General features: G+C 44.5%; 1 protein-coding gene across 3 annotated transcripts in view; it reads right to left on the bottom strand.

Annotated features, from left to right (window-relative positions):
• The window catches only part of Prkcb (protein kinase C beta), a 327,890-nt gene that overhangs the window by 168,153 nt on the left and 136,866 nt on the right, over positions 1-22,871 (bottom strand). For all 3 annotated transcript variants that reach the window (XM_076942168.1, XM_076942171.1, XM_076942174.1), the window contains one exon: positions 22,311-22,393. In XM_076942168.1, the coding sequence (XP_076798283.1) occupies positions 22,311-22,393 (83 nt within the window). The remainder of the gene's footprint in view (positions 1-22,310; positions 22,394-22,871) is intronic.

Below are 22,871 nucleotides of genomic sequence, written 5' to 3'. Positions count from 1 at the left end.
CGACAGAAATGAATATACATATGAATATATGGGAATAAATTATATATGAATATAAATCATATATACAAATATAAATCATATATAAGAATATATATATATAAACCATATTCATAGCCAGCTGAGAGAATTTGAGCCCCTTAAAAGTCCTAACATGTCAGGTACAATGTGAGCACTTCCTGATTCCATTAAAAAATTCACAGGTTGTGACTACAGTGGACACACATTTCTACGTGCAGTTGCCTCACAGGGTGAGCTTTCCCATTCTCCGCAGTCCCCGTGACTCCCCACTGTGGTCCACCATGCCTATTTCTCTCTTCTCCTTTTGCACTTGTCCCTGAAAACCTCAGTTCTGTGATATCTGCAAGGTAACACCCTTCTTCACCCCCACAGTCCTTTGGGTGTGAACAGTTCTTCTTTGTTCCCAAAATTCCTACTAAACACAATTTCAAATGCTTGAAACTATTGCACACCTTCCTGTCCAGCATCTCTCGGGTCTCCTCTTCCACCCCAAGGAATTGTGTTCTCACAACAAACACAGTGGCCAGATTTCTCTCCCTGGTGTTCATGTGGCAGGAGCTCTGTCGCCAGAATAAGCAGCAGTCGACCCATTCTGCCAAGTGTCCGGGCACCTCTAATCCTGACCGTCATGAACTCAGAACTCACAGGTTACCTGTGTGTGGACAGGACTAGGCCAGTCTCACAAAGGGAGATGCCTCACCCCTCCCTGGGGATGTATATATAGTGACTGACTCATAGGGAAGAAGAGGCCGATTTTTCAGCATTATAACCATTGGCAAGGTGCCCATGCTTCTTAAATAACCCTCCCTGTAAACAACCCTAAAGAAATTCATTGGATCACTTTTCAAAAGTGATTTATTTATTTTTATTTTATGTTAATTGGTGTTCTGCCTGTATGGATGTGTGTCTGTGTGAGAGTGTCAGGTCCCTTGGAACTGACAGGTAGATGTCAGGTAGATGTGTAGGTACAGCACCATGTGGGTGCTGGGAATTGAACCTCATTCTTCTGGAAGAGCAGCCAATGTGCTTAACCACTAAGCCATTTCTCCAGTCTTATTGGGTCATTTTAAAAAGAGACATGAAGTCCTTAGAAAGGAAGGACAGGACTGTCTTATGCTGGGCATCTTTTCATTGGACTCCTGACCCAGGCAGTCAAAAAAGAGGAAGCATAGGAAAGAGACAATAAAGATAAAATAAAATACAATAATAAAACTTTGAGTTTCTAAGTCCAAACATAACAAAAAAACCGTTCTCGCTCTGAAAGGGTATCCTTGTGGCTTTGAGCACAGGAGCTGCGTTCTACTGGGTTCAGGCAAACCTGCAGCTATGAAAGAACCAAAGCAAACCAGAGGCAAAGAAAGCTTAAAGGTACACCCCAACAGGGCACACCCCACCCCAACAGGGCACACCCCAAAAGGGCACATCTTACCCCAGCAGGGCACATCCCACCAGAGCATGGTTTTAATATGTTTGGCCCAGGGAGTGGCACTATTTGGAGGTGTGGCCTTGTTGGAGGAAGTGTGTCACTGTGGGCGTGGGCGTGGGCTTTGAGAGCTTCCTCCTAGCTGCCTAAGTGTTGGGAGCCGACTTTTAGCAGAAAGCGGCTAGATTATCTTTGCAGCCATCTGGAACCATATACCCTGATAAGAGATTTGGTTTTCAATAGCCTACAACAGCTGAAGCACACTCTGATATCCCACATATTTTGTGTTGCTGTTTACTGCCCCCAGCTGCAAGGTGCACATGGTAGCCACACCTGCAAGGCATGCAGTTCACGTGCTGTCCACGTGCTATCCAGGCCATATATGCCTGTAAGGCGCATGTGGTATCCAAGCCTGCAAGGCGCACAGTGCACGTGCGCTATCCACACTATAGACGCCTGTAAGGCTTACGTCATATCAACACCTGCAAGGCACGTGGTATCCACGCGCCTACAAGGCACGTGGCAAAAGCCTATAAATACCTCAGAATTCCCTTCAATAAAGGAGACTTGAGAAGAGAGACAGGAAACTTGAGACTTGATCAGAACCTCTGTCTTGTCTCCATTCTTCGCGTCTCTTCCCCTGCAGCCCCACTCTCTCTCTCTTGACCAGAGCACTTAGCCCCAAAGCATTGAGGCAGAGTGCGGGTTCTCAACACCTAAGGAAGCCAGTATTCTCCTGTTTGCCTTCAGAACAAGAATCTCAGCTCCTCCAGTTCCATGCCTGCCTGGACACTGGCATACTCCGGCCTTGATGATAATGGACTGAATCTCTGAAGCTGTAAGCCAGTCCCAATTAAATGTTATCCAATATAAGAGCTGCCTTGGTCATTGTATCTGTTCATAGCAGTAAAACCCTAACCAAGGACACTGTCTCTTCACAGCACTCTAGAGCAACTAAGACGGCATTTTAAAATTCCTTAAAAATGGGATCAACGTGCAAATGAGGAATTTTTTTCCTAATACACATTCAAATGAAACTCTTAAAATCAAGCTTTAAAATGCCTGTCCCAATGGTTTGTAGAAGCTCTAGAAAGATGGAGATTGTGTGTGTGTGTGTGTGTGTGTGTGTGTGTGTGTGTTCCTAGTGAAGAGGTCTATGGGTATGATGCTCTAAAAACATCATACCCATAAAGTTTGGGTAGCTTTGGGAGAGGCACACTTGAAGCAGTGAGGAAGAAAGAAGACACCTGCCTAGCCAACCTCATGAGTCAAATCAACTGGAGATAATGGGGTGACAAATGTGCCCTTATCTTCTAGTTCTGCTTTTCATAGCAAATGGTTTTAGCTTGGACTTTCATTTCTTTCTCTCTGTTGTCTCTGTCCCTATCTGTCTCTAGTTTTCTTTCTCTCCTCCTCCTCTTTCTCTTGCCGCTGCTGCTCTTTCTCTTCCTCTTCCTCCTCCTCTTCCTCCTCTTCCTCTTCCTACTCTTCTTCCTCCTCTTCCTCTTCCTCTTCCTCCTCTTTTCTTGAAGTAGAGTCTTTTACTGGAGCACAAGGTGGCCTGGAGGCCACTATGTGGCATAGGCTGGTCTTAACTCACAAGGATCCTCCTGCCTCAGCCTCCTGTGGTGTGACTGAGTGCAAATTGTTTTTTTTTTAAGCCAATCAGTACTGGTGGGAGCCGCCTAAATAAATCCTATCAAAGTGTGGCCACAGGTGACATTACCTAGGCATGGGTAGGACCACACTGGCATGGAAAGCCTGCAAGAATGTGTCTCCATAATTGTGAGCCAGTTACTGACGTTAAATGATCAGAGACACTTCAGCTGAAACATGAACTGTGCATATATATGAAGTGTCATGAGTGGGGGGTACACATATATATTCTGTAATATGTGAATCGAAGAAACCCGTGCTATGTAATATTGGTACTTGAGAGAGAATCCCAGGACCTAGCACGTGCTATAGTAAACTACACTCTCAGCAAAGATATATTTTCAAGTGACTCTGAAAAGCTGAAGAAGAAAACAAAACTGCCTGAGATGCTGAAGAATAAATACACACTACTTTTTTTGGTAAGCATATGGGGCAGGTAAGAAAATATATTCTTTGTTGGGCATGCACACTTGTAATCCCAGCACTTGGGAGGCTGAAATAAGAGCATCAAAAGTTTGAGATCAAAATGGGTGCTTTAGTCTGCCTTCCTCTGCTGTAATAAACACCATGACCCAAAGCGACCTGAGGAGGAGAGGGTTCGTTTCAGCTTATAGCGTATGCTCCACCACTGAGAGAAATCAGGGCAGGAACTCAAGGCAAGAATCCAGAGACAAGAAATGGAGCCATGGATGAGTGCAGTTTACTGACTTGCTCTCCATGGCTTAAGCAGCCTGCTATTTTATAGACTCAGGTTGGCTCCGCCCACAGTGGGAGGGGCATCCCAAATCAATCGGGAATCAAGAAAATGCTCCACAGATTCTCATACTGACAAATCGGATAGGGACATTTTCTCAGTTGAAGTTTCTTCTCCCAGAATGATCCTAGCTTGTGTCAAGGTGACATAAGCAACCAGTACATTGGGCTATACAGGGAATATAAGGACAGCCTGGACAGAACCTGGATCGGCCTCAGAGATGCAGAAAAAGAAAGAGGAATGCCATTCCTAATTATTCACACCGATGTAAAACTCCAGAACCACACACACAAGAAAATCTAATAGAAGTGTTTGCTCCTGAAGCAAGAAAGAAATGAAGTGGATTTCTCAGCATCCATTTTTCTACAGTTTTTAAATAAATTAGACTATTCCGAGGCCCATCTGAGTACTTCATTCTGAAATACAGCAACTCCATGCCTCCAACTTTAAACAAAAGGCTAACGGTTCCCAGAAGACAAAAGCGCCTGGAAACCTTACAGAGACTAGGGTGGACTGAGATTGCTGAACAACTGAATGTGTAAAAAGTCAGAAGTTGCAGTTCCACCCACACACCACAGAGGAGGGGGCGCTGTTTGTTCTTGCAGAGAGAATGAATACAACTGAAAGCGTATGTAAAAGATTGTAGGTGTGGTGATTGGTGCTTTGTTTAAGTGGCTTCTAATCCCTGTTTTTTCCTGGTGAGTAATTGTTCAGTTTTAAGAATGAACTTCCACTATGTAAACCTGGTAGATCTCTACAGATAAGATCCTGGGCCCCTAGACTTACATGGTCAAAGTCAGTGTCAGGGGCTAACAGATAGCTACTTTGAAACGTCACTCCTGCTGCTGGCAGTCATTTTAGGTTGTCACTTTCTCGTCTGGAAATGGTTTACAAAATAATAATAGGACCTAATTCTAGGTAAACAAGGGACTTTGCAGAGTCATTTCATGGGAACTGCCTAACAGTTCCCTAACAGTGGAAATATATATATATATATTTAATTAGTATGCATTGCTATTGTTAATTTGCTTTTATTATTCTTCACCCCTTCCTGTGTTGTGGTACAGAGATGGCATCCAGGGCCTTTCATGTGCTAGGCAAGCACTTTTCCCACTGAGCTGTATCCCCAGCCTCTATTTGCCCATTTTTAAATTCAAGTTCATTACTTTCTAATTACTTGTAACGAATTTTCCCATGTATTAATTAAGTATATTAACTATTCATTCACAATACAGCATTTTCCCAGTTCTTCGTTTGCCTTTTAATCCTGTTGATGAACTTTATTCAGTATGCAGAGGAGCATGTATCTATGTTTAGGTGTGTATATATGTTTGTATGTGTATGCGTTTGTATCTGTGCATGCTTATGTATGTGTGTGTGGTGTGCATGTGCATCTACATGTGTGTATATGCACATGTACAGTATGCATGTATATTGGTATGTGTGCTGTGTGTATGTATGTATTTATATGTGTCCAAGTATAATAAAGTATAGATTTCCCTTTTCTTTCCGGGTACTATCCTACTGTCATAATTAGAAAGTCTTCCCCAATATTTTTTTCTGGTCCCTCCACATTCTTTATCTCTTATTTTAGATCATGATTTCCCTTGGAATTCATCTTAATATGAACACTGAGAAGAGACATTCATTCCTTTCTTGGTGTTTAGTCAGTTGTAACAACAACACGCACACAGAACTATGCACCTTTCTCCTGCTGGTTTGAAATGTCTCTTTTATCATGTGTTAATTTTTTATGGATCTTTTGTTCACTTTTAAATTTCTCTTATGCTCCAGTGAACTCTCTATTCCTACCTGCAAACATACAATTTTAATGTATGATAGGTTTCTGACACCTTGGCATCTCAAAACACTTAACCACCCACCCCCACCCCCGCATGCCTGATATTTTAAAAGTCTTCCAGGCTACCTTTCTTCTCCTCAAACTTCTGAAGCTTTGACTAGCTGTAGAGAATGATGTGATATTCAGCACACATGTGCCCTCCTGACCGCCCGCCTTAGGGTCCCTTCTAGAAAACCTGCAATAGCGGTGCCAGTTCAGTGGTACTAGAACATCCAAACTCAGGCTCTTGACTGGTGCTGAACAACTCTCAAAGGAAGAGGTGAGCCGGTCAGGACTGAGGCCAAGAAACTAGCAGAGCTGAGTGCTGCAACTGAGCAAATCTGGAGGGCGGAGGATGCAGAACCTGAGAGACGGTGGGGGATGAGGGGGGATGACAAATTCAGAAATAATTTGGGCTTTTCTTTATGTCCCTTCAGGCAAGTACTCTCCTCCCCCACAAAAAAAAACTGTCTGTGGTTAGGGCTAAAATTTCTATGTATTTTCTCTTTTTAATTTACCTGTATCCCATTGCCTTTAAACTGGAATTTTTGTCATGTTAGTGTACCCAGTGGCTATTACAATGCAGAAGAGTGATATATGGTTTATGCTATAACTAGACAGCACAGCCAGCCTTGTGATTAGTGTGCTGCCGCGGCTTTTCCTGGTAGATGCCTGTTTTTCTAGGTAAGCTGGTTTTGCCCACTTTGAGATTTATAGCTGTCATTTTGGTGAGAGTTCTCAGTTCATTAGCTAGGGCATTCTTGGAGCCCAGAGTGCAGTGGAGAAAGGGGGAGTCCTCCTCAGTCCACATGGATTGGTTATATGCCTTCTGGAAGTCTAAGCGGGCAGCTCAAGCTCCACCCTAAAATCAACTGGATTCAGCCCCACCTATAAGGGACATCCCTGAAGGTTCAGCTCCAACTGTGCTTCCAGGTTATGAAGGATGAGCTGCCACCTTCTTTCTATCAAGTTAGTGCCTGTGATTGGCCCAGTGACTTCCCATCTATCATTGGGCTTAGCTCCACCTAGCGATGAGCCACTGTCTAGAAAGTCACCATAGCTTAGTAGCATGTCCAGGAAGGCCAGACTGAGATTTTCTCCTGACTCCATGACTTAACAGCTGTGTGACCTGGAGCAGGTTCCTTAACTTGTCTGTGCTCCCATTTCCTCACCTTTAAAGTTGAAATAATAAAGTTAGACATGGTGATGCATTCCTATGGTTCCAGTGCTCTGGAGGCTAAGGCTCCCGCCACGGCTTTAAGGCCAGCCTACACTACATAGCAAATTCAGGCTACTGGGGCTATGCCTGCTCCCCTCAAAATTTCAAGTGATATAATAGCAGTGCAGACCCCTCACGGGGTTCTGAGAGCTCTCTGGGTTAACAGAGCACAGCACAGTGCCCGGCACATAGTGAATACCGTGTGTTTGTTGCATGTGATAAAAAATGCTCTTGCTTTCTAGTTCCATGAAGGCTCATGAAATCACAATTTTATTGTGCCCAATGTCATGACCAATATGAGCGTACATCTAACCCAGGTTAGCGTAACACAAAAGACACTTGTAATCTTGAACTCGTCACTTTCAAGCTACAGTCTCAGTTTCCCCCTAAGAAGACAAAAAAGGAGATGCTGGATCTTCCCCTGTAAGTAATTCATATCTAAGGTCAAGGGCATTCCAGAGTGCCTGCCACCTCCCAGGGAGGCCTCTCTGTGTGGTCACTACACAAAGCATACAATGGTTTCAGGAAGCAGTCACACTGAAGCAGATGACAATCTCACTTTATAAATAAATCTTCCATTGCCACAAAACGTGTATGCCCATCCCCTCTGCTCCTGACCCAGCTTTCCCCAGATGCCATACTCTGGATGAGGGATGTGATTTGAACCTCCAACTAAGTGAGGACCACCCAGATGCAAGACATAAGGTGACTCCATTTGTAGAGAAGCTGGAGTGTAATTTCCAGGCTCACTGAGAGGTGGCTGGCTTCCAGGAGGCACCTCTGACCCAAGAGCACTTGACACACCCAGGTCTGTGTTAGGAGGGCAGAAAGGTATCCATCTTTGGGAGGACAAGATATGGAGAGTTTGTGAGTCTCTGGCACTGCCAAGGATGCTGACAAGGCAAATGCTAGTACAGCATCATCCATCCCTGGGATGCCTGGGTCTCAAGAGCCTATAGGCTCCTATCCTCACAATCCTAACCCCTAGCAACCAGGATCTCAAGCCATCAGGTCCACATAGACAAGAGCCCTAAATGAGGAGCACTGGCTTTGTACATGCTGGCACTGAAGTACAGACATCCTTTTGAAAGCCTTCATCTCTCAGAGGCCATTAGGAGGGCGTGGCTCTACTCACCTGCTGGAGCTGCCACCCACCACCTCTGTGCAGATGGGGAACAATCAAACCACAGACCTGAACTGTTCTGCAGAGAACTTCAGAGTCCAACAGAGGTGGGGAGGTAATATCTCTCACTGTAGCAGAAACAGCCTGCACAGGGAGCTCCCTCCACACTGTTCTAACTCAGCAGCTTCAAGGGATTGGTGGACTAATATCATCCCTAATATACGGGAGAAAAGTGCATAGGCAAGATGCGACCCCAGGATGTGTGTTCTGGACTGCGTGCCCTTCCCTGTGCAGAACCACACCTCTGAGCCTGTGCACTTTCTTCTGCCCTGGTCTCCATATTGTCACTGAGGGTACCAGAAGGTTTTGTTTAAAAATAGGAGAAAATCTATTTCAGACCATGAGTTGGGAAAAGGTGCCAAACAAATGCCAGAAGCTCTTGAAGGTTGTTGTTGTAGTTGTTGCTTTTGATATGTAGAAATAATGAGTCTAGGACTGAGAGAAGGGCAGCTGGGCCTGGCTCTCTTCTCCATATCCCAAATTAAAAGAAAAGAATTAGAGTAGGGGAAGAGAAATGGCTCCGTTGGTAAGAGCGCTCACTGTGTGAGCATGAAGGCCTGAATTCAGATCCCTGGATGGCATGAGAGCCCATGGTGGCGTGGCAGGTGACCTGTCCTCCCTGCTGCTGAGAGAGAAGACAGACTTCGTGGAGCAATTGGCTGGTCTGTGGGAGAGCAGCCTGCCTCAATAGGTAAAGTGGGCAGAACTGAGGAAACTCCTGATGCTACCTCAGGCCTCAACACATGATCCCACATGTTCACACACACACACACACACACACATATAACACACACACAAACACACCACATACCGTATACACACACACATACATACCTCACACACACACCACATATATACATATACCACACACACACAAACACACACACACTGCACCATACACACACAACACACACATGCATACACCATATATACATAACATACACACATACACTACATACATCATATACAGGCATATATAACAAACTTACCACACAAATATAAAAGGAAAAAAGAAACTGGATGCGGTCCCCACAAGCATCTTATGTGTTGGGGGCATAGCATCAAGGTCCTTGAACCCACAGATCTTCAGAGAAACCAGAAATGTTAAGCACACAGGACTGTCTCTCCAATGAGAAGATGTAAAACCTGTTCTTCTGTCAGAAAGTTATGAATTGGAGGTGATTAATAGCCTGCTGATCTATGTTTTATGTTAGGCTAGGCCATAGCAAGCTTCCACAACCAACTGGAGGTGGCTAGTAATCTGAATGACATTTACATTGCTTGTACAGCTAGGGGTTCCCCCAAGCTCCCACAACCAGGACTGAAGGTATCTAACAGACTAAATGACCCTTACATTATCTGTATAGCCACAGGCTCCCCAAGCCCCTACAGAGAGGACCTAAGGTGGCTAATAGCTCTATGCTATCTGTATGACAGAGACCACATCAGATCCTTCTTCAGGCCCATACGTTAGTACAGGTAGCCTAGCTCTAGAAGCCGTCTCAGAAGAAATGACATGTACTCTGAATTGAGTTTCATTGTAATTATACTTCCTTGTGCATTGGGGGTTATATTACATTATGAAACTTTTCCCCAAATTATACTGTGTTTAAATTTGTTGGAAATAAATGACCTGGCACCAGACTCCTAACGGTTTGATACAGGTTGATGAAGTCAATCTGAACTGAGTTTTCATTCTCACCTCTTCAAGGTCCCCTTCCTCACCTGCTGTGACCTCCTGCAGTCCCCCCAATTATGACCACCTGCAGGGTCCCTCCCTTCCCCCAATTATGGCGCATGGAGACAAGGGAATTGCTGGGGTTAATGCTGCCAGCCTAGCTCCAGGTTCCATGAGAAAGCCTGTTGCAGAGGAATAAGACAGAGGGCAGTAGAGACGGACTCCTAACATCCTCATCTAGCCTCCACACGCATGCACAGGCGTGTGTGCCTGCATAGACGTGCACAGATCACAGGAGTGTGCACCTGCACACACATACACAGATCACACACACAATTAGGATGAGGATGGAGGTGGAGCAGAATGATTGCCTAGCATGCTTGAAACTCTGGATTCAATTCCCAGCACTGCTAAAAACCAGATAGGTAGATCAATAGATAGATGGAAGGTAGACAGATATGACTAAACTTTAAAATTGTATATAGAAAGGTCTGATTAGGAAAGCAGGCGATTGACTGAATGCAGGAAGGGAAGGTGAGTTCTAGCAAGTTCCCACGCTGTCCCTGGCAAAGGTAAACACCTATCCAGAGAGATGAGCACACTCCCCTCCTGAAAGCCTGCAGAAGAAACAAGTGGCCAGGGATGCTCTGAAGATCCCACTGGACACATGGAGGATGCTCTCAATAGCAGAGGCACTACAGCAGGTGTCAACTTACTGTGTGCCAGCATCAGCGAAATGAATGTGCCAAGGTCATTTGAACCTCAACAACAGCATGGGAAGACAGACCTCTTGCCTTCACCCTCAAGCAGCCAAATTTAGTTTGACTAAATTTGCATTTCCTCTTCTTTCCCTGAGGTACCCTCCACTGACACTCCTCACCTGCATATGCAGAAGTTGTAAACTGAAATCCATGGAGGAGTCCAGGTCAGAAAATACACCACAGTGAATCTAGCAGTGTAGCTCAGTTGGCAGAGTGCTGGCCTAGCAGGCATGAAGGCCTGGGTCCGGCCCACACCAGTGTATAAACTGAGTGTGGTGGGAACACCTTACTCCCAGCACTCTGGAAGCGGAGGCAGGAGGATCCGAAGTTCAAGGTCATCCTCAGTTAAACGGGGAGCTCAAGAGCATCCTGGGCTACATAACACCCTGACTTAAAAAACAAAACAGAGCCCACAGTGGTGATTCTCAGATTGTTTATTCCATTTAAATGTGGGAAACTTCTGGCTTCAATGGAAAAGCTGGAAAGTCGAGACTGTGACCCTGTAAAGAACAGAACTAAATGACAGCTTCGAGGCTTCCAGGCTCCAGGCAGGGTGTGGCAAGCCAGGAGGACACTCCCATCAGTGCACTCGGCTTGTCTGCTTTCCTGACTGGCCTAGCTGGCTTTGAAGTTGGGCATGCTGATTAACAGTATACACCCTTACAAAGTCACATGGTCACACACAAAGCTCTGAGCAAAGCCACCAGATACACAGCAGGCCTGCTATGCCATTGTATTGAATAGAGTTCAATCATGGAGACATGTTTGTAATCGGCTGCACCATTTCATACCCCCACCCCCTTCACTGCTACTTAAGGACTCCAATTTCTCCACATTCTCATTTTTGGGCCTTTGGGGGTTTTAAAAAATATTATTGATCTTTTTTTCTCCTTGTGGGGATAGAGTGACCTCAGAGCATAGTTTTGATTGGCATTTCTCTGATGATCAGCAACACTGAACCTTTTGTGCTTTTTAATTGAATTATCATTCACAGTCATGGATTTCACTGGGACGTTTTCATAGCTCTGTTGCTTGTACTTGGGCATCTTTTACGGGCCTGTTGGTCATTTGTGTACTTTGTTTGGAGAAATGTATAATCAAGCTTTTGTGGTAGCTCACAAACCACAAAAATGACATGACCTGGGGTCTTAGGGAAATGGTTCAGTCCATGAAGTGCTCATCACACAAGCATAACAACCCAAATTTGACACCCAGAATCTGAAAAAGCAAAAACAAAAAAAAAGAAGGCAGGCACAGTGGCACACCCTTGTAATCCCAGCACTTGGAAGATACAGAAAGATGGATGGCCGTGACTTGCTGACCAGCCAGCCTTGACCAATCAGCAAGTCTGAGGCCAGTGAGAGACCTTGTCTCAAGGAAACATGGCACATCATACCTGAAGAGGAATGAGACCCGAGGGTGTCCTTTATTTTCCACATGTACCGTGCATATGCATGCACACATACATAGACATACATAGAGATAGTGCTATAATGTGATCCGATAATCTTGTTCTGGGTATTTATACAAAAGAGCTGAAGAGCTGGAGAGATAGCGAAGTGTTTAGCAGCACTTGCTGCTCTTACAGAGGACTTGGGTTTGATTTCCAGCACCCGCTTGGTAGTCTACAACCATCTGTAACTCCACCTCCAGGGAATCTGATGCCCTCTTCTGGCCTCTGTGGGCACCAATCACATACATAGTGCACTTTTATATACGCTGGCAAAATATCCACACATAAAATAAAATGAATAATATCAATGAAAAGATTTAAAGAACCGAAATTAAGATCTTGCAGAGGTCAACCTTCCGTGCGCACTGCAACATTAGCCACAATGGTCAGGGTGCAGAAACATCAGTGTCCGCTGGTGAGTAAATGGCTAAAGAAACTGTGGTACATCATACAATAATATACTCCCCAGCCATAAAAGAGAGAAAATGTTGCAATATGGCATACCATGGATGAATCCTGAAGACATGATGCTAAGCACAATATACTAACCACTGAAGGACCACTACTGTAGGATCCCATTTGTATGGAGTACCCGCAACAGTCAAATGCATAGGATCAAGGAGTGTAAGCCTGGTTGCTAGAGGCTGAGAGAGAAGTTAGTAGCTGCTAATCAATAGACATAAAGTGGCAGTCAAGCCAGCTGAATAAGCTCTAGAGGCCGGCCTCACAACAGGGTACCACAGTCAATAGTAATATCTTGTACACTTCAGCTTTAGTAAGAGGCTCAATCTATGAAACGATCTTTGCAAAATAAAATCGCCGCCTGAAGGGAAAACAGGCGAACTGCTGGTTGCCGGGGTGGTGGTTAACTTGATGGATGGGGTTGGAGGTAGAGGGACCAGAAGAAGCATGAGAGGCTCGTGATTACAAAGGAAAGTTCTCGATGTGGGGGCTCATCTAGCCCCCCCCCACACACAATAAATCGTTTTCAGAAATGTGTGGCTGAGCCAGCCCAACACCAGCAGCTCTGAGTCCAAATTCTAAATTCTTCAGAGAAGGAATCTTGTTGGCCCAGTAGTCAGAGATGCCAAGAGTGCTGTCACTACCTGTCTTGGGTCACTGAGCTTTGGCAGTGCACCTGAAAGGGCGCTTCCTGAGGTAAAGGTTTGCTGCTTGAGCCAGGTTTGTCCAGGGAACCAGGCAGTTTAGAATGCTAGGTAAGAAGATGGAGGGCCAGATGGCCTGGGCTTGCGTGTGGGCTTGCTCACCATCATGTGTGTCATTGAATAAAGCCCTCGGGCAAGCCTGAGTACCTCCATTTCCTGTGCATGACAGTAATGGGAACCTGTTTCCTAATGTATGATGAAAACGGAGAGTTGTGTATAATGTGCTTCAAATTATAACAATAAACTCTGGCTCTTTGATTTTGTGTGTGTGTGTGTGTGTGTGTGTGTGTGTGTGTGTGTGTGTGTGGTGAGTGCCTGTGCCCTTGCCTGTGAGTGAAGGCCAAAGAAAGATATCAGATGTCCTGCTTCTTCTATAAGATGGCATCTCTCACTCAACCTGGTGCTTGCCATTTTTCTCTCTGCTACTCTGGCTGACTAGCAAATCCCAGTGATCTTCCTGTCTGTGCCTCTCAATAGAACTGGAGTTACAGGGTGTGCATGGACGTGCCCTGGTTTTTACACGGGTGCTGGTGATCCAGACTCAGCAAGCGCACTTACACACTGAGTTATCTCCCAGCCCTAGTTTGTTAAATAGCAGAATAGGCAACACACAGAAGGTCAAAGACTGAAAGATCAGAAATAAGGTATCTTAACTCCAGAGCCCTGTGCTCTCTCCGGGGCCACCTGCCTCCTCTTAAGTTCCCTGAATGTCAGGCTCAGAGGCAAGAGGTTTCTGGAAGTTGCCTTTATCTGGCTATGAGATGTGTCCTGCCTGTCCCTACCCCCACCCTGCGCAGGAGAAGCCGAAGTCATCATAACCTAGGACTTAATCTATGAGAGCAACAAAACCAGCTGCCTCTCATCTTTGCCCCTCTCACTGTGGATCTGCTCCTGCCTTCACAGCGTGAAGCTCTGCCTTGGGTGAGGGATAGGTAGCTGTTTAGCAGGAGTTCGCTCTGACCTTGGTGAGCTTGTTCTGCACCACAGAGGCTGCCGCCAGCCCACAGCCGAAAGAGCAGACTAGTGTGGAATTCACTTGACAGTCAAAAGAGACTGCATTCATCCCAATACCCTCATTTTGTTAGGTCCTGCCCCCAGGCACACCAATGGGAGAGGACTCTGGGCTTCTCGTTTGTGGGACGAAGAATATAGATGTGTGTCATGCCCAAAATACCGCTGCACGCTCATCACCTAAGAGTTCAAAGGCGCATTGGTGGCGGTCTTAGTCTGCACAACACACAGCGTGGGGGAGAGTACCTTATTTTCAGTTACTCCTCACCCGGGTGCTACGAGGCCAGATCACCTTTTTTTCCTTTTCCAGAAAAGGAAATGGAGGTTAAAGGTTAAAGCTAGCTCACATTAGAGACAAACCTGGAAGTCAGACTCAACCACTCTGGCTTCAGAACCACTGTACAAATCATTTGTATTGCCTACAATACAAATCAGAACGCCTTGAGAATATTTTCAATCACAGATTCTCAGATTCTCAAGCTTTTAATAGACTACCCAGATAATCCTGGCACTGGAATTCTTTTTAAAGGTGTGTGTGTGTGTGTGCACACATCCAAAGAAAAAAGCCGCAAGAGGGCAAGATATGCCCTGGAGCTGGAGTTCCAAGCTGCCTGACATGGGTGCTGGGAACTGAACTTTCATCCTCTGCTAGAGCAGCAGGAATTCTTGAGCACTGAGCCATCTCTTCAGCCCAGTATTCAGAAACTCTAGTGGGCACATGGTATTTTCTTCTGTTCGACATCTTGCTCTGTTTAGCAAACAAGACCTCAGTTCTCTTTGAAAAGCTTCTTCCCTCATCTTCGAGGGAGTTCCTTTTAACCCGAACCCTGACTGTTTAGGAAACATCAGCTTGACTAAACAGTCTCACTCCCTGTGGCCATTTTGAATTTTAGGGCCAAAATGACACAAGAGTCAGATTCACACGGAGCTGACTCCGTTGCTCAAGTTTGCTCTCAGCACTCAGAAGTGTACTAGATCCTAGCCAATGAACTCTTCGGGTCCCAGATAACTAAAGGCAGTTTTGACTGGATGTGACCCAACATCACTAACTAGTAATAGAACCAGAGATGAAGGTTAGAGCCACAGACCGCTACCTCAGCTTCTCTGGATTCGAAAACAAGTCAGGAAACAGAAATCTACGAAGGAAAATGGGTTTGTTTAGAATTTGGTCAAACTGTGGGGAGAAAGGATCTAGTTTCTCTCCACCATGTCTTTAACTTTCTTACAGAAAACTATGAGACAATAGCTAGATAACATACAGATTAAGCTGCCGGCCAGTTAATTGGTTCTTTCCTGGGAGAAGGGTGATTAGCCTCAGATTCCCTCTATTGCCTCTCTTCTCAGAGTGGGATTTCCAAGGGACCCACCGGCAGAGACGTGTAACATGCCTGTAGAACATGAATGTGTAACATGCCTGTAGAACATTCCCAGTAGTCAGCCAACTCTCTGCAAGGGGGGTTGAAAATCATACAGAAACCAGTTTGCTGGTTTGCAGTTCCTTTTTATTCTACATAGCCGGTCCTCCGATTTAATTTCTGCCCTTGAGAATGACTAAAAAGCATATATACATGGCAGCCTTTTGGATATTTGACCTAGACAGGATAACCCACCGCACACCTCCTCCACCACCCACCCCTCTAAGACATCTTTTTTGGCATTTGATAATGCACAACTTGGTTTCTGAGTATTTTGGCTGTGAATACAGAAGCCATAGACTGCAGTATTACATAAACTGGATGTGATTTGAACAAGATGGTGTACTCTCTGGTGTCGATAAATAATAGATAAATGAGAGAGGAGGGAAAGAAGGGGGAAAGACACTGCACTGTTTAATCTATGTGACCCCTATTGAGAAAGTCACATGGCTGTTCTGGTCCAGGTGATGGTGATGCCAGGAGGGGACATCTCAGCCCTAGCTGTTGCTTCCATGCTGGTAATGAGCTGCAGGTGCCCCCCACTTGGTGTTATGTAAAGCAGAGCAATGCAGGCTTTCAGAGGACAGCAGCTGTTAGGTTGCTTTCTTGAGCTGAGCAAATTAGATGCTATCACATGGGACAAAAAGGGTAAGCCTTTTCCCTTACTGCCACCCCCACTATAATGGATGGGACCAAGTCTAGTGAACTCAAGACTTCCTTGCCCTCTCTCAGGCCACAGATGAACTGAGGTTATGACACGTGGATGACTAGAATATTATCAGGAACACTAGAAGATTCCCATTTGTGAGAACTAAGCAGGCTCCCAGACAGGAACTCAGGAGCATCTAGGAGCCTTTTTACAGTATTTCTGTTGGACCTGAGTGTCCACCAGGGCTCAGTCTTGGCTGAATTGAAGTGGGAGCCTGGGTCTATGCTAGAGGTGGAGTAGCACCACCGCTACCCGCTAAAACTGGAGGGAGGGACCAGCCTCAGAGCATCCCCAAGTGACCTTCAGAGCTGTCTGTGCAAATACTAGAGTAATAAAGTTGGCAGATATGTTCTGGGATGGGGTCTCCACTATATAGCCCATGTTGGCCTTGAACTTGCCATCCTCCTGCCTCATCCTGAGTGATGAGATCATGGGCAAGTGCCACTATGCCCAACTCAGAGAGCAGAGTTAACAGTTGCCACCAAAATATGTTCCAGAAATATAGCCTCCAGTTTCCATGTGTATGAATACTACATGTTACATATTAAATATCACATGTCTAATAGTAAAAATTGCATGTCAAAAATACTGCAAACGATATCTTAAATACTATAAAAATACAGTACTTTTGTGATTTTGATGCCTCACATACTTCTAAAGTTAACTATCTGCTTTTTAAAAGAGATAAATAATGACACTATTCCTACACCAACATCTAATCAGCATGGCTTTTATTAGAGTATAATTTGCATATAATAATGTGCAAACTTTGGGCATGCATTTTGATTCATTCTGAAAAGCATGTGTACCTGCACAAGAACTGGCTCAGCCAAGATCTGCACCTGCTGTCGCCCCAGACACTGATCCATAGTTGCTGGCCAGGATTCCATTATGAGGATGTGGTGGCTTTCTCTTACATAAGCATTCATCAGTAGTTACTTGAGTCATTTCCAAATTTCAGTCGCTATAAATACTGATGTAATGAATGTCATTCTAGCTAAATAGATGCACCTATCCTTAAATAACCCCTCAGCAAGAATTCCTAGAACTGTCATCCTTAGGGCAAAAGGGTTAGGTTTCATCATTTGCAAATCACAAACTACTTCTAAGACCATAAAATATTGACAAACCACCTAGGGAGTGCTTTTCCACTTCTGAACTGCCTGGCCCAGGGCCCCTGTTCAATACTTAGTGCTATTTTTATTAGCCACTATTCTTCGGCAGGTCAGAGGGTGGCCTGCCTTCATTCCTGAACAGTAGAGACACCTCTGGATATTAATAATAATTTAAAAACCATTTATTGAGTGTTGCTTTTGGGCCAGACACTGTCTTAGGTGTGGTTCAAGCAATTTTCTCATCAAATACTCATGACGCCTACCCCCTAGGATTTAGATACTGCCTTCCCTATCTTAAAGATATGAGCTAAAGGTTATAGAAATTGAATTATTTTCCCAAGGACACAGGAGCAATAAGTGGCAGATTCGGAATCTGACACCGGAGCTTCCTGGCTGCAAGGTCTGGATCTGCAGCATTGCATCACAGAATTTGAGCTTTTATATAAAACAATGAAGATGGAAATTGAAACATAATTATATTGTGCTGGTTTGCTCTGGACTGGGGAATGTAGAGGATTCTGGGAGCATACTCCGAGTAGGGAGGGAGGTGGACCTTCAGCTACTGTATGATAGGCTCGCCACACACGGTTATGAAGCACTGTCAAACAAGGGCTGTGTCAGCCCTTCTCCAATTTCAATATGTTTAAAAAGTATTCTTATAAACCCACATGGTTGGTACTAATATCTCATTTTATATAAAGAAACTTAGGTACTAAGTTCACTAATGAGCATCTGGGTAGAATCAGGCCCCAAATTCAGATATGTCTGACTCCCAAGTATACACTCTGTTACCACAAGAAGGCTCAATGGACTGCCGTAGGACTTATTTTAGTTAGCAAGGGCTAAGTCAGCTGGGGATCTGGGGTATGGAATGAGTGGGATGCATTCTTTTAATGAGATCATCTATGCCTTTAAGAATACCAACAAGACCTGCAGATCTTCTAAAAATAAAAGCCTAGTGCAATGGCCTCCAGAGATCTATTCTACAATGGTTCCCTAAGTACGGAGGATACGCAGCAGATTAACGACACAGTCAAGGCTATTCGTTACCACTTCGGCCTGGACTGGAGCATGAGATAACCTTTGTTTGGTGGGACATTAGCAAACATAGTAAGCAGACTCAATGCTTCATGGAACCCTGAAATGACCATAGGTACAACCCAAAAAACTAGCCAGAGAATGAAGGATGGAGAACAAAGGCATCTGGACCAGCAACCTGCCCACTGCCAGGCACCTGAGTGGGCTCATCCTCAAGCATCTAGCCACCAGCCAATCCATCAGATACCCAGAAGCACAGATAAGGACCCTGAGACAAAGAGCTCACTTGACTCATCCTAGTTCCATCCTTCAACGGTATTTCCTCCCTTTCTGATTCTGAGATCTTAGAGACCGTGAGCGTGGTCCACAGTCTCCGTGCTTTGTAACCTAACACTGCCCCTTAGGAAAGCTATGCAGCTCTAGAGAAATGACTCTAAGAGCTCCCAAGAATGATAGCTTTCCTGATGAGACTAAGAATGAGGAAGAGACGAAGTTTTGTTCTGCTATTTTTTTTTTTTTTTTTTTTTTTTTTTTGCCTTATTGGGTTGGTAGATGTGTAGGATCTGGGAAGAATTTGGGAGGAAAAAGAATACGATCAAAGTATATTAAATAAAAAAAATTAAAATAAAAATTAATTTTAAAAAATCTGTGATATTAGGAGAAGAAGGAGAAAGAGGCCCATGGAAGAACAAAGACATCATTCACGAACTCCGCCATGTTCTGTGCTCTCTGGTGCCAATGGTAAGTGATGTATATATTGTCTAATCTCATTGCTACTGAAGGCACCCATCAGGAGCTGGGCTCACCGGGACAGTGGCTGGCTCATAAAGTTCCCTTGGTATGTCACAGTCTGATTGCATCTTTAAGGAAAGTCACATATGTATAAACCTATAACGATGCCCAGAATATATCACCACTCAGGTGGTGCTTGGAATATCAGAAAACAGAGGGTGGAGTCTTGCATGCTCTTTTCCCTAGACAAAAACATGCAATTTCTGCTCCATAAGCTTGCTGCATACTTGGTATTTCAAGGTCACAGAGGAGGGAAGGGCACCCCTCTAGACCTGCCTGAGCACCAGAAGCAGCCAAAGACAGCCCGTCCAGGTGGACAAGCAGGTGTGTCCAGGTCTTTAATCATGCCTCCAACCACAGGCAGAAAAAAAAGGTCAATGAGCCGAGTCAAGCCAGTTCAGGAGTCTGGACCAATTCATCATTCTTGCTGCCAAAAGACCTTCTTGGAATAGCACCCCAGAGCGTCTCTGTAGTCAGGCTGCCAAATCCTATGCCTGGAGACTGTGGGGAGCAGTTTCTGCTCTCCTCGTGCCTATAGCAAGAAATGTCTGCGTTCTTCCATTCATACCGAGTTACTCCTTATGCTACCCATGAAGCCTTCACATGAATAACTGCCAGATGGTCAATAGGAAGCCTGTTCATTCTCTAGACTTGCTTGCTCTGATCTTGCTGCCCACACACATGCACTGGAGTAGTCATCACTGACATCATCATCATCATCATCATCATCACTACCACCACCATCATCACCACCAGCAGTACCATCATCATCTATATAAAGATCTTGTACCAAACACTGTTTTAGGAGGTTTCAGAGATATTCATGCATTTGACACTCATAACAACGGTGTAAAGTAATGGCTACTATTTTACCCATTTTTTTTCCAGCTGAAGAATTCAAGAGATTTAAAATAACTATCCCAAGGTTATACAAGGTTATACATCCAAGGTTTACATCTAAGAGGGCTGAATCTATATTCTATTCTATAGTCTATAGTTTTAACCAGTGTATAATACTGATTTCTAAGGTGCCTCTAAGAGGCCTTTTACCCCCACTCTTTTACCATGGAATAAGCATAAGAACTCTAATCTCTGGGAGTAGATACATATATTAGGGTTCTCCAGATAAGCAGAGCCAAGAAGAGAGATGTAGCTACAGATATCTAGATTGGTTATGTGAATCGGTTCACATGACGACGGAGGCTGAGAAATCTCATGATCTGTCGTTTGTAACCTGGAGACTTAAAGGGCCAGTAGCACATTTCCATCAAAGCCAAATCCAAAGGCCAGAGAGGCAGAAGAGTCCACAGTGTACATCCTGAACCAAATCTGAAGGCCTTGGGCCTGAGAACATTGACATTGAAAGGCAGAAAAAGTGCAGATGTCCTAGTTCAAACACAGAGTGAGCTCACCTTCTGCCTGCCTTCTTCTTCTGCCTAGATCTTCAACAGACCAAGTGCTGCCCATCCATACAGATGACTTGAACACTAAGCTCTTCTGAAAAACCCCTCAAAGACCCATCTAGAAATTGTTTTATCAGCTCTCAGGGCACCCCTTAATCCAGCCAAGCTGATACTTGAAAAAAAAAACAAAAACCAACCATTGTAAGCCCATCCTGTTTAAACTTGGTGTCTACCTTTTTGAATTACACCTAATTTCAAAATAAATAACAATGAAATCATAATTTCACTTAACTTCCATTGGATCTGAATGAACCACAAACTGATCTCTTCCCTGGGGAATGAGGCAAGGGCCTTGAGACCTGATTACTCTTCTCTTGATATTCTGTACTTAAATACTAAGATGTAAAAATTAACAACTTAAGTACTGATATGAAGTCAGTACATCTAACCTTACATGCCAAAGACTATGAGGAGAAAGGAAACAGATACTTATATAATAGAGATTCATAGATATGCAAAATGTATTCATAACGAGATACACTTGGTGATTACAGACTTTATTTCTAGAGCTGGTTTCAAGCGTTTGTAACTCTCCTCTGCTCATTCCACATTCCCTCAGCTGGGAATTAAGACCCTCAGCTGATGGTGCTTCTTTGCCAGAGACGGTGGTCTAACTCCTCACTTCTGAAGGGTCTGGGCCATGTAATCCTGTCTTGGTTAGGCTACTTAGAGTTTTCTGTAGTCCCTAACCACAAGTCATGTTGATGCCCTAAAAAAACCCCTGTGTCTCAAGCACATTTTTCTTTTCCCTCTCTATACAGGACCCCTCCTTAAAGTCAGTAAGTTCAGTTACTCCCATCCTGGCTCATTGGCTCAGAGGCAGAGGAAACCCAAAGTAGGACCATCAGTGTTGTTTTGTGGAAGAATTTCTCCCTGAAGAACTAAAGTTTCTAGACTATCATAGGACAGTGTCTTGGAGAGAGGAACCCACATGTTTACAGATGGGTCACTAGGAGTAACTGTGAATGGACTACCGTGAGTGACAGGCTCTTGGCCATCAGGGAAAGAGCATGTACTGATGTTAATTTTGAGAATCCTTAGTCACTTGAGAACCTTGCCTCAATTCCAGAAATTCCAGAGTCTGAATTTCTATTCATCTAGAATCATTCTTGGCACAAAAATTCCTGTTTGAGTCTGTTTGGGTTACCAAATGACAACAGGTGACTGTTAAATCACACGCACACACACACACACACAATGTATTGTTTGTGTCTTTAGAAGCCAAGAAGTCCAAGGTCCAGAGGATGGCAGACGCAGTGTCTGGTGAGAACCCACTTCTTACATTGCTAGTGCCTTGATGTACCTCACATGATGGAGAGGGTGAGGCATCTCTCTAGGGTCCTTTTCCTAAAGGTGTAGATGCCATCCATCCATGATGCTTCTTCATGCTCGACTAATCACATCCTAAAAGTCTTTTCGCTAATACCAAAGGGTTAGAATTTCAGCATGAATTTGGAGAGAGACAAAACCTTCAGGCCATCACAGCAGATGATCAGAACCTGCCAATCAGCGCAGCTCACTCTTCTGGCCACGCTCCTTCTCCACTTTCCCCTACTGATAGCAAACCTATCAAAGTGACTATGAACCAGAAAGAGTGGTCACCACCACGTACTCACATCAGAGGCTGGGCCCTTGTCCGCACCAGGGCAGGAGAATGTGACAAATTCATGGCAGCGCTTGTGTACAACAAAGCAGCAGACTGCAGAAGAAAGCACAGGGGAGACAAAGAAAGAAGCCGTTAGGTTTCTCCAGATGAAGACATCATGTAAAATAACATCAGCTTCTACCTCATGACATCCTGCACAAACATTAGATGTCTAAATTAAGTAGGGGGTATTGAGAGACAGCTCAGTGGATAAAGTATTCAGCATATAATTGTGAAGACTGGCATTTGATCCCCAGACCCACTTTGCCTGTAAGTTTGCCTCTTTAATCCCAGTAGCCCTTAGGAGGCAGAGATAGGGGACCCCTAGGGTCAGCTATCTAGCTAGACTAGTTAGAACTGGTTAGCTCCAGATTCAGAGATAGAGACCTCTGCTTCAATAAAGAAAGTGAAGAGCAATTGAGGAACACAGGGTATGTCAACTGTGGGCTTACACACACACATATACACACACAAACACACACATGCACACACACACACATACATGCGCACATGCACTCACCTCTACCAGCCT

This window comes from Arvicanthis niloticus, chromosome 1 (genome assembly GCF_011762505.2).
Source record: "Arvicanthis niloticus isolate mArvNil1 chromosome 1, mArvNil1.pat.X, whole genome shotgun sequence".
Classification (NCBI taxonomy): Eukaryota; Metazoa; Chordata; class Mammalia; order Rodentia; family Muridae; genus Arvicanthis; species Arvicanthis niloticus.
Note: the sequence above shows the minus strand (reverse complement) of the source record. Positions and strands in the feature narration are given on the sequence as shown.